Raw genomic sequence first — 15,204 nt, 5'->3', positions numbered from 1 at the left:
GTGCTGTATGCCCTACCACAGCAGATAGTTTAGCGTATTTGTAGTGGCACTTCTGATCCTGTGCAAGCAGATGATATACGCACCATGCCTAGCTAGATCTTTTCGTAGGAGACCAAACTCCAGCCTTATTTAAGCAGGTGATGTGTAGGATCGAAGTCTGAACAAGATTCTATAGGCCTTGACCTGTGTGCTTTCCAGCTCCTTTGCATCTCTTCCCCGCATTGCCTCACTGCCATAGGTAATTGAGGGGAGTAGTTTGGCCCAGACTACTTTCAAAAGCGGAGTCAGGGTAGGCCCCGTCAGTTTACTTGCAAGATTTTTCATTGTTATGGCAATCAGCAAACCTTTCCTTCTAGCTTCCTCTTTCTGACGCCTAAACGTCCCATCCTTGTTGAATGTCACTCCAAGGTACTTGTATTCTTGAACTGGGACAAGTTTTGTACCACCAAGGAACCAGCTTTTTTGGAGGTTCATTTTTATAGTTTATTGACTTTGAATCGGGAAGTAGGAGAGAAGGACAGACTGGAGACAAAGAAGTGCAACATCCCTGTGTCCATCGAGCTGCTCGATCCTGTCCCAGTTTAGGAAATAAGGTGGAACAGAGTCTGAATAAGAAGTAACTGGCATTTAGGTCGAGTTTGTTAGACTGATTTAAAAAATAAAAAAAAATCCCTTTTTGCTTTAATATATTCAGATGTCTGGAGAAGTGTGCTGTCTTGTATGCTGGTGTGCTTTCTTGCCAATAATTTGAAGAAATTATATATATTCCGTAACACAGTAGTACAGATTTTAACTGCCATGCGGGCAGGTTCGTACACTGAGAGTTTAAGGTTTGTCTTTTAGTTGCCAATCAGCAGCAAGGTATGCATCATTAAAGTGCAGAGATTTATTTCTTAAATTAGGCCCATAGGAAGCCTTTGTGCAACTCTGAATAACTTGTCTCTAAAAGTTTCTTGCTGTTCCCTGATGGGAGCTCTGTGCACCATGAAGACATCGCCACCGATTTACCATGTGGTTTAAATGAACTGAGCTGTCATCGCAAAGTTATTGGAAAAAAAGAAGAAATTGGATGTGGTGCTGTATTTTTTGCGCTGCCGGTTCAGTGGCAATTTGCAGAGTATAGTCATTATTTAGAGGTGCTTTTTCTGTGCGCAGTCAATCCATTAAATTGAAATGTCAGAATCCACTGAATGAACTTTCACAGTAAAGCAAAGTATAAGGTGATTTCTGAGCAGGTAAGATGTGGTGTCATGGAACAGGAACACTTTCACTTCATGTCTGAATGTCTCTGGCGAAGGTGCGTTGCCCACCCCCTGCCAGCTGCCTCAAAACTGCAGGAAAGAAAAAATAAAACAATATAAACATGTTTTATCGTTTTATTTTTCCTTTCCTGTCGAGTCTTTGGAGGCCGGGTCATGGGGGACAAAAGGCGCAGGAGGAGTGGTAGTGCACTGTGATCAGTGTGCATGACGGTTTGGCTGTCCGTCTCAGGCTGGCCAAACCGTCGTGCGCACTAAAGCTGTCTCCAACCCAGCTGCACTGATGGGTTGGAGACAGCAGGCACAGGCTCCCAGTTTTCCTGGTGAGCGCAAATCCTCTACGCATAGGCTAATCCTGACGCTGCTCTCATGACATGAGAGCAGCGTCAGTATTGGCCGCAGCGGAGTCTGCAAGCCTGTGCGTGCGAGAAGAGGAGCAGACTAGCGCAACGTGGTTTGCTGCAGGTATGTTTAAAAAATATATATATTTTATTTTGCCGCCCCCATTTCCCCCCTGCCCGCCACTCTTCCACAGCACCAGTCTCTTCTGGATACTTAGTCACAACTGGGGAAGAGGGAAACTAGGTAACATTTTCCGCCATGTACTGAAGTAAAGAGGATGAAATGTACTAATGACACTAGCAAACCTTGTAGCATGGCACACAGTTGCAACTTTGAATTAACTTGGATCACGTTTGAGTGCCACGACACCAACAGTCTGAGAATAATTGATATATAATGTGCTTTTCTGGATGTCTAAGTGTCTGATGTATACTTATTGTAGGTGAAACAAAGCCAGAGGACAACACGCACAAGGAGACGACGGAAGAAAAACAAGAGGAAGATCACGATTACCATCGAATGGATGAACAGGTATGTGCTACGTTTGGGACCCCCTAGCTAGAGCATTTAATTCGGCTGGTCTTGGATAGCTTGTCGTGCGTCTTGGGAATTTGACATTCTTTGGGATACATTTTCTAATTCCTTGCCTTTTTTTGCTAATGCATGCTGGGTACTTTTTTTAACCTTTACTAGTATAATTTGGATTTAATTAATTGGTATTATTATTTTTTTGTCTCATGAGTTCACCTATACAAATCTCTGTAGTAATTTGATCAAACAACCTAGATAATTATTGGACTTCATTTCTTTTGTGGGCAATCTTCCCTCTTTCATTGTTTCTACTCCTTTTTAGGTTGCGTCTGCTCGACAGAGTATTTGCTGTCTGTTGCGAGGCATATTGTGGCTTACCCAAAATATAGAAGGGCTTGGAGCCCACCCATTGCTCACCTTTCCTGTCACTCTCATTTGCCTACTTCTTATTCATGCCTCACTTGTGAGGATTTGCTGTGTAGGAAGTGTGGATTGATCAGTTCTGCTGCAGGGCCTAGGGTGACCAGGACTACAAATTATGCATTCATGCTTGCCATCTTGTTGGAACGGAAAAGTACTCTGTGTGGTATGGACCTGTGCCCTGCTCCCTGAGTATACAACTGTACTGATGTCTGGCTCGCCAATGCTGATTTTTGTAGTCGTAGGCAAACACAGATCATGCATGTGTGTCATGACATAGGTCCATCTCATGGATTGGAAACTTGTTGGACCGGGAGGGGCGCCCACAGCGCTACCCTCATAGTGGTGAAAAGCTACTTTATTTACCAGGAGCTGGCAGCAGGAATGTGGTATTGGCAGCATACCGTGTAGTGATCAATAGGAGTGAACAGGTCCTTTTTAACTTGTCACTGGAGTGAGGTCTCCAGGCTCACTCAATCAAAGTTCTGCTGCTGTGTGCTTAACTCACCCTTGGCCTACATCGGATTGATGTGGAGTGTTGCCCAGCGCAAGAGTAGTGTATCTGCTCTCTGTTTGTGTGTGCCTGGGAAGGGAACTACAGGCATAATGCAGTACTGTGCAGTGCGCGCATATTCAGTGCATTTGTTGGGTGTATGTTTGCATGTGAGTGGTAAAGTACATGAAAGATGTAGTGCTGTTCAGTGTGTGCATGTTAAATGCATATACTGGATGTATGTGTGTCTGTGACTAGTACAGTACATGAAGGATGTAGTGCATGCATGTGCTTGGGTGTATGTGTGTCTGTGAATTGTATAGTACATGGCAGACAATAGTCCCATTTTAGGTGACCCATGGCTGCATGGTAAAATATGGAGTGGAGGTAGACAAATCCCTCCAGACAGTTTTGTGTACTGCTGCATTCCTGTAAGCTGGGTAGGACATGCTAGAGTGGAGAGGCAGACTCCCCCCCCCCCCCCGTACACTTCAAAGGGTGCATTTTGATTCTGAGAGGTGTCACAAGGATGGGGCCTGGGCACATCTCACGAAGGAGATGGGATTGATAAGAGAATCATAAAGAGTAGCTCTGAGGCCCTGGGCTAACCATTTGATATACATATGACTGACATCCAGATGCGAACTCTAGTCACTCCCATGGCCTGTGTTGTGGGGCTACCAGCTTGGGGTACATTTTTGATACATATCACTAAGGCTGACATCCAAGTGTGAACCTCTGGTCACCCACGTGCCTGTGTTTTAGGAATCAGATTTGGAGCTGCTACTGCTGTGACAAACTGCTCTCTGAAGGAAGAACAGAGGAGAGGACACTCCAAAAGGATGCAGGCGCCTAGCATAAACTTCAAAGACTCAGAGCCTAAATCACATTGGCTGTCTGAAAATGGGCTATAGGAGGGGAGCTTGAGACCCCAATAGTTGTCATCTGTCAAACAGCCAGACGGGCAGTGCGAAAAGGAGAACCTCTGCAAGACTTCTGCCTCTGACCAGGACTGGGGTGCATTGCCTGCTATTCTTCCTGCTGTGTGTGTGAGGAGACATCACTCACGGAATCCAAAACCACCTGCCCTGGAGCCTGAGGCACCAGCGTCTGCCTGATTGCCGAGACCAGTGTTCCATGTGAGGAAAAGGAGCATGCTGAAGGAAAGAGTGAGGACCAGTGGGGAATCCTGTTGACTGGACTTTCTGAGCAAGGTGTCCAGAGCCATCGGCTGCACTGATCGGGTCGTTTCCCGTGTGCAGGACAAAGTAAGCAACACCTGTATGCCAGAGGTAGTCTGCCGTGAAGTAAGCTGTCTATCGCTGTGCCAATTGGACCAGAGCTTGTGTGCACGGAGACATTGGTGACCCCCGTATGCCAATAGGGGCTGCCACAGAGTGCCAGTAATAATTGCTGTGCCGATTGGGCCATAGCTCATGTGATGTGATGTGGTGTGCAGTGAGGGAATGGTGACCCTGTATGTCAGGACAGATTGCCGTGTGAAATGGACCATACACTTGCACCGTGAAAACCCAGCTACCCTGTATGAGGGGCCACTGTGCAGACCTCTGCTGTGCTGATTGGTTCAGTGCCTGTGTACAGTAGAGATACAGTAATCCTGTATGCCAGGAGGAGTCACCTGAATTTGCAGGGAGTGAGATATGACCCAGAACATCACCAGAGGAGTGATGCTGCTGTGGGAACCCCTAGGCACCTATCAAGGGAGGAGGGGGTCAGCATCAGAAGCTTCTCATCGCCTCCCTCATTGTGGACGGACCAAAGACTTACTCTGCAAGAAAGACCCGCTAGGAACCCCACTTTGCTGCCAGTGCGTGACCGCGTGCCTGGAACTCTGGGATCCTCAAGTACAGTTTGTGTAAGCTGCATGCAGGTAACTCACCTGAACCAGCCATTGCTGCTTCAGCGCATGCAGAGGAGGGAGGACGCGCATTCAGGAACTCGAGAGGCTGTAATCCTGCAGGTATGGGTAAGACTGAATACAGGCCAGTCGGCCCGGGGGAACTTGCTTTCTAGATAGTGCTGATGCACTGAAACACTTTTGAATTTAAAATAGAGTTGAAGTAGAATCTCGAGACTCGGACTACTAGTGGGGCTTATCCTCAATATTGCTTATAGTGAATGGGGAATAACCACTATGGCTAGAGCGAGGAGGGAGTGAGACACAGGGAACTACCTATGAAGCAATATTGCCCTGACCTCAGGGGTCCCCACCTCCATGCGGGAGCCTTGGACTGCTTAGACCACGCTATTTCTGAGAGTCAAGTGCTGAAGGGGTACTTGGCCCAGTTGCTCAGAATCCATAGTAGGTCAGTCCTGGGACATCAGGAGAAAAGGGCCTTAACCCCCATGGTGGGGTCCAGTAGCTCCTGCTTGTCCCGTGGTCCTCTGAACAGTGTTCTGACAGTACTCTCTGACTGTCAGAAATAGTTTTAAGGCTTAACCTTGCTGTATTTCAAAATGCCTATCTCGGCCATGCTACATCTTTTGTCATCAGTTATAACATGAATATGCCAGCACTCTTGACATTCTAAGCTAAAAAATTTATTTTAGCTTTCTAAAGTATTCATCACTTCAATGCATGTTATGGAGAAATAAATGTACTATTTGCTTCTCACCATATGCTGACATGTTTGTGGTATAGCAGGGGATGCTTTCCCCATATCTGGTTTCAGACTGCATTGTGCTTTTCCACCTGATCTACTGTTTGTGGAGGGGAAATCAGAATCAAATCATTTTTATGTCTCGCCTACATATAGCTTTTAGCTGTTCTCGTAGACCTGCTGTGTCCAGTATAAATAGAGTGGCTTTGGGTCATGCTATTGCTTATTTATGGTTGCCTTTGTTGTCGATTTTATTTGCTTGGTCCTTATTTGAAGGGTTTGTTCCGCTTCTTATGTTTGTCATTCCCCTGGAGCATAGATTCTTTACTTGCATCCTTCTATAGATCAAATTGGGGATCCACTTTTTAGGTTGAGCCTACTAAACAGTGCATGTGCTGTCTGTTGCAAGGAATATTGTGCTCGATTTTCCTTATCACTCATTTGCCTGCTTGTTATTTGTGCCCTATCTTGTCACTCTTGTGTTTGTCCCTCCCATGAAGCATTGCCTTTTTACCACCACTTTGATTGGCTGGCTTCTGTGCTTCCATTTCTTGATTTACAAACACAACCTATTTCTTTTGTGATGAACACTCCACAAGAGTGTGTGTTTTTGAGCTACTACTCTACTTTCTCCCCCTGCGTTGCTCTGTTGCCCACCCTCTCCCTGTTGCGCTCGCCCCAACGTCTCCCACTCATTCCGCATTGTTTCCCTGTCTTCACTTGTGTTGCTTAACCTGCCCCACTCTCTGTTCTTTTCATGTCCGCCCGTCACCCCGTCCATCCGTCCGGTCCCCCACACTTTCTCATTCGTCCCCCTACCTTCCCCTATCATAGCTGCGAAGGTTTCAGATTGCTTATTTGTGACATTTTCATAATTTCAATGTAATTATGAGTGACATTTAATCACTGAGTGACACTTTCTCGCGAGCAAAATCAAAGCAATGAAGACGAGGGAAACATATAAGTATCAGAAATTACAACTATTTGAGCAATGAGAAACTATAGGATCATCTTACAACTGGTTCAAAAATGCACCCGGACTGACCCAAACAGGATGTGAGAGGCCCCAGTGCGCATGATCTCAGTTGCCTGTTAATCAATTATCATAATTAGTCAGTCTTGGTTTCAATATGCAGCTGCCTGGTGTTCTGGAGGGCACCAGAATATTCTGCACATTGAAGCCTCAACTTAGCTCATTAGTGTCCTCATTAAATGCACACCCAGTATCGCTGACTGAATACACCCCCAGCAGTGTCAGCATCTAGTGCTCTGCTGTCAACACAGTAAATGAGGTCAGCACGAGACTGTGCCCGCTGCACCGATCACATGAGCCAAGCACTTCACGCCGCCTGCTGGTTCGCATCAACAAGCTGGTGAGCTGTTCTATTGTCTTGTGATTGCTGCAGTACGTACATAGACAGACATGAAAGTACTTCAGCAATCACAAGACAATAGAACAGGCCCCAAGGTTGTTGATACAAACCAGGCGTGAACTGCTTGGCTCATGGGTTCACACTATAGATAAAATATTATCATTGCATTTAAGATTATTGAGGCTCACCTAACCTTGATGGACCAAGTCTTCCGGGTCAGGCTTTGTTCCTGTGCCAGCTATTCCACATGGATGTGGTTGGCATCCTGCCTTGAGCACACCCCTTAGAAGGCTGGTTGTCTCTCTGGCAGCGTAGCTGCTGGCTATTCGTATTTCACCAGCGTTGTGCATGTGTGTCCTCAAATCCGTCAGTTTTATTTCCTTTGAGGCATGATAGTAGCACTTGCTGAGGCGGGTTCAAGGGCAGGCATCCCTCGGTCTCCAGAGTGACTGAGAGTCCCACAGCCATGTCGAGGAGCCTCCAAGCAGCCTTGTCCGGTCAGACACAGCAGAGCATGAGAGGCACAGGCAGCGGTGCGAGCAGTGGGGGCTTAAATTTCAAAAAAAAACTTGTAAACATAACTTCCGCTCGCACCGCCCATTTAATGTCTTTATTTTCTGTCTCAGGCGGGAAATGTACAATGTTTTGCAAACACTGCCGTGGTGCTGCAGCTCCAGTGAGAGCTCAGCTTAGCCAGCCTGATCGGCCGGCGCGACCACAACCGCCTCCTGGCAGATGAAGATATACATTATAGTTAAACAGCAGAGCAGTGCAATAGCTGCACTGCACAGTGTCGTGCAGTCTGGAACACACCGTGGGCTGCCAGAGCAGCACGCAGTTGTGCATTGTTAAATGAAAGCTAATAGCGGCGCTCCGTCACCATCTGTCAGCAACTTCAGGAGGCGCTATAAATGCATGACTTCGCAATTTGGTGCGGTGATGCGGACCACCACACCAAAAGGTGTTAATCTAACGCCTGATGCGTGGTACTTGGCAGGACTGCCCTGTTTGTACCACCCATCCTCTGTGTTGCTTTCCATCCTCCTGTATTGCTTCGGGCTCCCCATTGCTTCCGTTCACTCCACCCGTTGCTTCCATTACAACCCCTATGCTTGCTTTAATCACTTTAAAAAGCGCTTATATGTGTTTATTTTCTATTTAGTTACTAATCAAACTTGGATCAGTAACTAAAGACAGTAAAAAAAAAACGGCAGTGTCGTTTTGTAGGCGTGCACAAGCACCTACAAAATAATGTGGGCGGCCGCATTAAATACTTTTTTTTAACCCTTTAGTTCCCGTAAAACCATTTTATGTTTCGTTGCTAAAATAGCCATACATTTCCTATACTCTGTCGCTTCCTTAGTCTTTAGACTCAATCTCTTCTACTCTGGCTCCAAACCAAGTGAGCCCTTTCGCCCATGTGTGCTTTGTCTCATTTCTATGTTTTTTCACTCTGTCTGCTACATTTCCCGTCACGTCTGTTTTCCAGCAGCTGCTCTCACATCAACTGTAAAGTTGAAGTTTGAGTATGTTGATTTAAAATGCTCCTTTTTGATGTGCTACGACCCCTTCATAAATATCTGCACTTCTGGAATAGTCCTTCTGAAGGATTTGTTTGCATAGCTTTGAAGATGTATATTGCAACTGCAGCAGTTTAAAAGCTAGAAGTAAATTCAGTGAAACAGTTTTGTGCTTGGTCACCAGGCGAGGTAATGGAGAGGTACAGACTTTCTAGGGGTAACCTGCTTAGTCATTTGCGTAAATATGGCGACTTGAATCTGTCCTAACCATGTCTTTTCATGTGCCTTTCCTTACAGGTTAGCATCTGCTTAGAATGCAACAGCAGTAAATTAAGAGGATTGAAACGAAAATGGATTCGGTGCTCCGCCCAGGCAACAGTCTTACATTTAAAGAAGTTCATTGCCAAAAAACTTAACCTTTCGTCGTTTAATGAGGTAACTTCATCTTGTATTTGTTATGAGGGAAATCTAGAATGCTGAACAGAAATTGGTTCATAGAGATGATGTTTTTTTTTGTGCTGATGCTACATATTAACATATGTTGAAAAAAAGAAAAAGAAAATACACTAACAAAAACTTAATTTGTAGAGATGTTATGTTTGTGACCCAAAAGTTCAATACCACAGAAATTAGCCTTTCTTGATTTGGTACACAGGAGTACTGACATGGGTTTGAAGTTGCCCTTTGCCGTATTCAACTAATTAAGGGCATTAAATGCAAATAAAACACTTAGGTTTTGTTTTCATTTAATTAGGATAAATGCTGCTTAAACCAAGCACAGTGTTTTACCAGAAGCACTGTGTTTTGAAGCTTTCTTTATTTGTACGGGCTATCCAGTAATTGGCACAATGTCCCAAAAAGCCAACAGACTTCCTCAAACAAAGCAACATTTTAGAATTAATTATTATTTTTAGAGATTGCCAATGACGCAGTGCTGCGTCAGAGGGACTGGGTTTTTTTCTTCATTGGATGGCCCATTTAAATCTATTGTCACGTTTAAGAGTTTGGTGAGAATTTAAGAGTCTAATGATCTACCCACAAATTAAGTCTTGCTTTTAATGTCATTTCTGCGAGTGATGAAAATTATTTCAAAGGTACGGGCTATTTCCTGTAATATGTAGGGTTGAGATCATTGCCTTTTGTGCAATAACCATAGCTATAGATGAAATTTAGTGATTGATGAAGAGTCCTGCATGACCGTAAGACTAAATAGTTCTAAATTGGAAACAATTCTACCACTCAATAAAAAGTGGCAATATAAATGCGAGAATTAATATAAAAAACCCTAAAATAAGAAATGATTGGTTTGCATTCATTATGGACTGGAGAACTGGACTGCTCATTTGTAAGTTTGGACACAGCCCACACATTGTTAGAATCAGTGGTGAGCTAGAAGACTGCCACGTACATGACTTTGTATGGCACCAACACAAAGGCAATACAAAGTCAAATAACTGTGATGTAAGAACCATAATGGTTTGATCACTCCAGCTTCTTACCTGTCGTATACCTGTATGTAGAGTTGGATTTTTATGAAGATCTGCTACTTACTCCAAGTTTGCCACTAGTAAGTCACCAGAGTTTGATCAGGAGTGCAAAGTGAGCCCAGAAGAATATTGGATGTGAGGGAAGCTGCCATAAATTCTGAACTGGTGAGTGATCAAATGATGGTCTTAAAATAGATCACATGATCGTATGAAGAGTTGAGTAAGCGCATTAAGAGTATTAATGTTCACACACTCAAAAAGTTTATGAAAGAAGAGAGAAATTAGGTGAAGTTGTGGAAAAATATAAAAGGCTAGAGAAGGTTGGGGTTTGTAGATGGTTGGGAATTTGTCAATAGGAAGGAAATAAATGAAAGGACTGAAAATAGTAATGAAAAGGACTGAAAAAAGTAACGAAAAGGACTGAAATGATGAGTTTGCAAGATTATCAAGTTTGTAATATTCGAACATTACTAAATGAGAGGACAGCTGGGTTTCATGTATGATAGAAAGTATAAATTGAAAATAGCGATGTAGAACACAGATTAGGAAAGTGCACCAAAGGCTTCAGAGTATAACCAAATGAGCAACGTGTGTGGTGAGAAATAATATTCATAATGTCAAACAGTTTGCGTGGGCGCCTGTGTAGATCTAAGCGCAGGCCCAAAATAGTGAGAATAGATAATAGTGGTAATGAGATGTATGCTTTTGGGTTGAGTTTAAGAGCTGGAAAGCAATAGGGGATTGCAGAGTTAGGTACAGGGTCGAGTTAAGGGGTCAGGAACTGATCTGACAGAGCAGAGATAACAGACCATGAACCTGTATTTGCCTTGTATCCTGTGTTAAAAACGAAAAGGCAGAAAGTAGATCTTCAGAGTTGGGTGTCATGTCTACATTTCAAGTTAAATAACTTTAAGTTCAAGTTTATTGAAACCAACAGAAAATACAAGATGAAATGTCGTACGAGAAAATACAATATAGGAATGCAAGAATACTGAATGCAAAAAGGAAGTGAAAATCGGAATCAATAAACAATATACTCTCATTCGTGAAAAAAGGAAGGAGAGAGGGAAAAAAAATAAAAAGGGGGGGGATGAGAGGAAATACGGAAAACAACTCGATTATAATATCAGAAGCACAGGTTACATTGAATGCAAAAATAGTAACAATGAAACAGTCATGTAAATAACAGTTGAGATACTAAAAAAAATCAGTCTAGGAGAATGTAAAAAGACAACGATATAATGTTCAAGGTGGTTTGCGAACTGCATCAGGTATGGAAAGAGGGGCAATAATGACTGGAGGAGGGTAAGTGGGAGAAGAGGAGGAAAGATAAGCAGTGAGTGGAATCCACAGAAGGTCACGTTTGATAGCAAGGGAGATTGGGGATACGTAGTTGGTATCTAAGCGATGGTTAAAGCAAACAGCGTTCCACCAGGCAGAATAATGAAGGTTGGAGGAGTCTTTCCAATTGGAAGTAATTAAGTGAAAAGCTACAGCAAGGAAGAGGGCAAGCAACTTGTAATGGGAGGGGGATTGAGGTAAATCCGGGGATAGAGATCCAAGGAAAGCAACGGAAGGGGAAAAGGGGGTCTGGAAATGAAAAATAGCGGAGATGCGTGGCCAAATTCCATGCCAGAAGGAGGTAACGTTAGGACAATGGAACAACATATGGGATAAGTCTGCTGAGGAGGAGGAACAGGACCAACATGCCGGGGAGAGATCAGGAGAAAAGGACGCTAATTTAGAAGGGGAAAACAGCAACCTTTGATAGATAAAATAAAGGGTTTGTGTTGTATTGGCAGCGCAGGAAGTTTTATGAATCTTAATCCACAGCTTATCCCATAAGGAAACAGACCACGTGACAGATAAGTCTTGTTCCCAGGCCAGTTCAGTGCGAGATTTAGGACGTTCCAAAGGCGTTAGAAGACATGAGTAGATACGAGAAGCAGAGGGAGAAGAATTTAAGAGAGGAGATAAGAGAGGATAAAGTGGAGGGAAGTCAGAAGAAGCTGGAAGAGATTGAAGGAAGGAAAGAAGTGCCGGGAGGAGTAGAGTATACTGTTTGTGAAAGGAGTTGGGAAGAAGATAACGAGTTTGTAACTCTGAGAAAGATAAGGGAGTACCGTCACAAAGCAACTGCGAAACCCATTTTATCCCCTTAGAGTGCCAGGATTTCCAGCAGAAGGAGCGATTTTTAATACGGAGCTGTTTATTATGCCAGATGGGTTGATGAGGTAGGGAAGCAGAGGACGGATAAGTAGAGGGGAGAAGAGGTGTAAGAACATGACACGAGTGTGTAATAATAGGAGAACGAAGAGAGGAAGTATGAGCTGAGAAAGCAAGGAGTTCGGGAAAGTCAAAAGGAGAAATGAGGGATTTTTCCAAGGATAACCAAGCCGGCGGATAAGTAGGGAGATCAGTAGAAACCCAACGAAGAGTCTGTTTCAAAGAAAAGGATTGATGATAAGTTTTAAAACTAGGGAATTTTACTCCTCCTTGAGGCTTTTCCTTCTTGAGAGAGGAGAGCGCGATTCGAGGGGGTTTGTTCCGCCAGAGAAATTTAGATAGTAGAGAATCTAAGCGCGTAAAATAGTAATTAGGAATGTGAACAGGAATCATAGAGAGAGAGAGTATAAAACAATAGGGGCTAGCATCATTTTAATCGAATTGAGTCGTCCCCACCAAGAAAGAAAAAGTGGGTTCCATTTAGTGATAGAGTCTGAGAGTGTCTTAGTGATAGAATCAAAGATAAATTTTAGAGAGTCTGAAATGGAAGGTGTGAGAAGTTGGCCTGGTAGGGGATGTTTCCAATTCTGGAACCACCTACTACCTGATCAAACAATCCCTTATGGTGTCTGGTTGTAAGTCAACCTTATTAGACAAGCTATCCTAGGGGTAGCATGGACTAAGCAGCCTAAAGGCTTAACTTAAGAGGTCGTGTTAAGCGAGCTGTTTTACCACATACAATCCTGTAATACCAAATGAAAGGACACCACACAAGTATATATTATAAAAATATATGTGTTTATTACTAAAAACAATCCCCAGTATTCTTTATGAATAAAGGGGCACAAGCGTTAAATCAAAAGCACTGTTTAAACATACAAGTTGCACAATTATGGATGAGGGCGGGTGGCCACTCAAACCATATACTAAACAAGTGGTATAAGAGGGGCCACTCGAACAGTGGTTAGGCCTAGGGCCTAGGGAATCGCTGGGAGCAGTCAGGACAAGCAATGCTGAAGTCGGGAATGGCCCTCGGGATTCGGGAGATGTGCGGAAAGCGCACGCATGCACCAATGTTAACCAATGGTGCGTAAAAGTCAAAGAGTTAAAGTTTAAGGACACTTCCGCTGAACCTAGAGGAACAAAACTTAAGACACAGACCCTAGAGATGTGTACCAGTGTGGGAACACCGGCAGAGCAAAGTTACCTCACCCACAGGAAGTGGGTGCACAGGGTCGAAGAGGCGTCGGGTTTTGACACGCAGGTTCTTGGCGCTTGAAGCTGAAGACGCTGCAGGCGATGGGAAGGAGAAGTGTCCGGTGGATCCAAGGGTGGATCTGAAGGGGTGAAGACCTGAAAGCAGAGGGGACAGTGTTCAAAGTCACTGGCCAGTGACCACCGTGGAACCAGATTGGAACCAGGCAAAGTCGGGTGCAAACAGGTGATGAGGTGTTGCTTCTCTCTGCAGCCACGTGGACACGAAGAGGTCAAGGACGTCCAGGAGTCGATCACGAGCTGTCCCTCGAAGGCTCTAGCTGATGGCGGTGTCGGCAACTCGATTGAAGCAAACAAGCCTTGGCTAATGCAAGCCACGGGGAAAGTGAAAAAGGCTTATTACTCGGACCAGCAAGGTCAGAGCGGGTACTCCTTTCTACAGGAGCGAGGGCAGGTCTGGAGCAACCAGACCCACAGTGTAAATCGTAGGTTTCGTCGCCAAGATGGCCGCTGACCACGTGACAAGCGGCCGGGATGGCGAGTCGAGTGGCACAAAGCAAAAGGGCCCCACGCAGATCGTGGAGATGCTGGAGGGCTGATCTTTGGTGCAAATGCTGCTCGATTGTGGGGCTTCTCAAACCCCAAAGCACAGAGTCGAGGGTGCCTCGGGTGCTGCGCAGTCAGCGTCTCGGGGGTCTTTCAAGATGTCCGCTCCCACGTCTCTCGGTGCCTCCACGGGTCCCTTCTTTGCAGGGACTGTGGATCGGGCTGGGAGAAGTCTGGGAAGCTGGGTCTTGTCAGGCTCTGCACTCGGGCTCCGGCGGGAGGCGGCGGCAAAGCAGACGTCGAGGTGCTGGGTGGTGCCTGTGTTCACAGGGTGGCCCCTCCTAGGCCACAAGGGAGATTCTCTTCAGTCTTCTATCATCAGAATGTCGAAGTCCAGTCGTCTTCTTAGTTTAAAGGTGATTTCAGGATGATCTGCTGTGCATTGGCACTGCTCCCACTCTTATTCGAATCTGAGGGGTGGATCTCCTGCTAGGTCCCTCCCTATGGGTGGGACCAGGAAGGGGGGTGGTTACACCCCCTTTCCTTTGTCCAGGTCTCACTGGAGCTGGGGCTGGGCTGCCCCAGAACCGGTTTGACCGGATTATGCAAGGGGAAGCCTTGTGCTCCCCAGGCACTGTCTGGTTTCTTTCAAACCTCCCTGCTACAATACACTATCTCCTGTCTGGAGGGCGGTGACACCCTCCTGTGACAGGAAACCCTTTGTCCAGGCCCCATCTGCTGAGTTTCGGTCAACTGCAGGGGTCCAGACATTTGTCTGTGGCAGAGGCATCCATTTTGTGGATCTAAGGTCCTTTTTGAAATTAACCGCATTTAAGCAAAGTAACATGTCTTACCCCTCTAGAGGGGTGGAATGCTATCCCCGTCGCCAGAACTGGCGAGGGGATAGTATTCCAAATCGTATGACACCTTACACGACATGTTTTGATAAAGCCAAACCAAAGTTGCTATATAACCGCGAGGATTATAAGGCACTTAAGAGTATATGGTATGGCCTTATCCTGAAACAGCTTAGGGAGTTGTTCCCGACAGCTGCAGACAGGCTCAGCTCATGCTAGAGCTCCATCTCACATTAAACCACGCACTCTGCCTCCAGGATTGATGAGGCCTTCCATAGGAGTGGCTCACAGGTTAATATGTGTCCAGATATAGG

At 45.1% G+C, this 15,204-nt stretch overlaps 1 protein-coding gene across 2 annotated transcripts in view; it reads left to right on the top strand.

Moving 5' to 3' along the window:
- The window catches only part of PCGF3 (polycomb group ring finger 3), a 337,660-nt gene that overhangs the window by 310,001 nt on the left and 12,455 nt on the right, over positions 1 to 15,204 (top strand). For both annotated transcript variants that reach the window (XM_078676552.1, XM_078676553.1), the window contains 2 exons: positions 2,044 to 2,132; positions 8,857 to 8,994. In XM_078676552.1, coding sequence (XP_078532678.1) covers positions 2,044 to 2,132; positions 8,857 to 8,994 — 227 coding nt within the window. The remainder of the gene's footprint in view (positions 1 to 2,043; positions 2,133 to 8,856; positions 8,995 to 15,204) is intronic.

This window comes from Lissotriton helveticus, chromosome 2_1 (assembly GCF_964261635.1).
Source record: "Lissotriton helveticus chromosome 2_1, aLisHel1.1, whole genome shotgun sequence".
Classification (NCBI taxonomy): domain Eukaryota; kingdom Metazoa; phylum Chordata; class Amphibia; order Caudata; family Salamandridae; genus Lissotriton; species Lissotriton helveticus.
The sequence above is the reverse complement of the archived record's forward strand: the minus strand, read 5'-3'. Positions and strand labels throughout refer to the sequence as shown.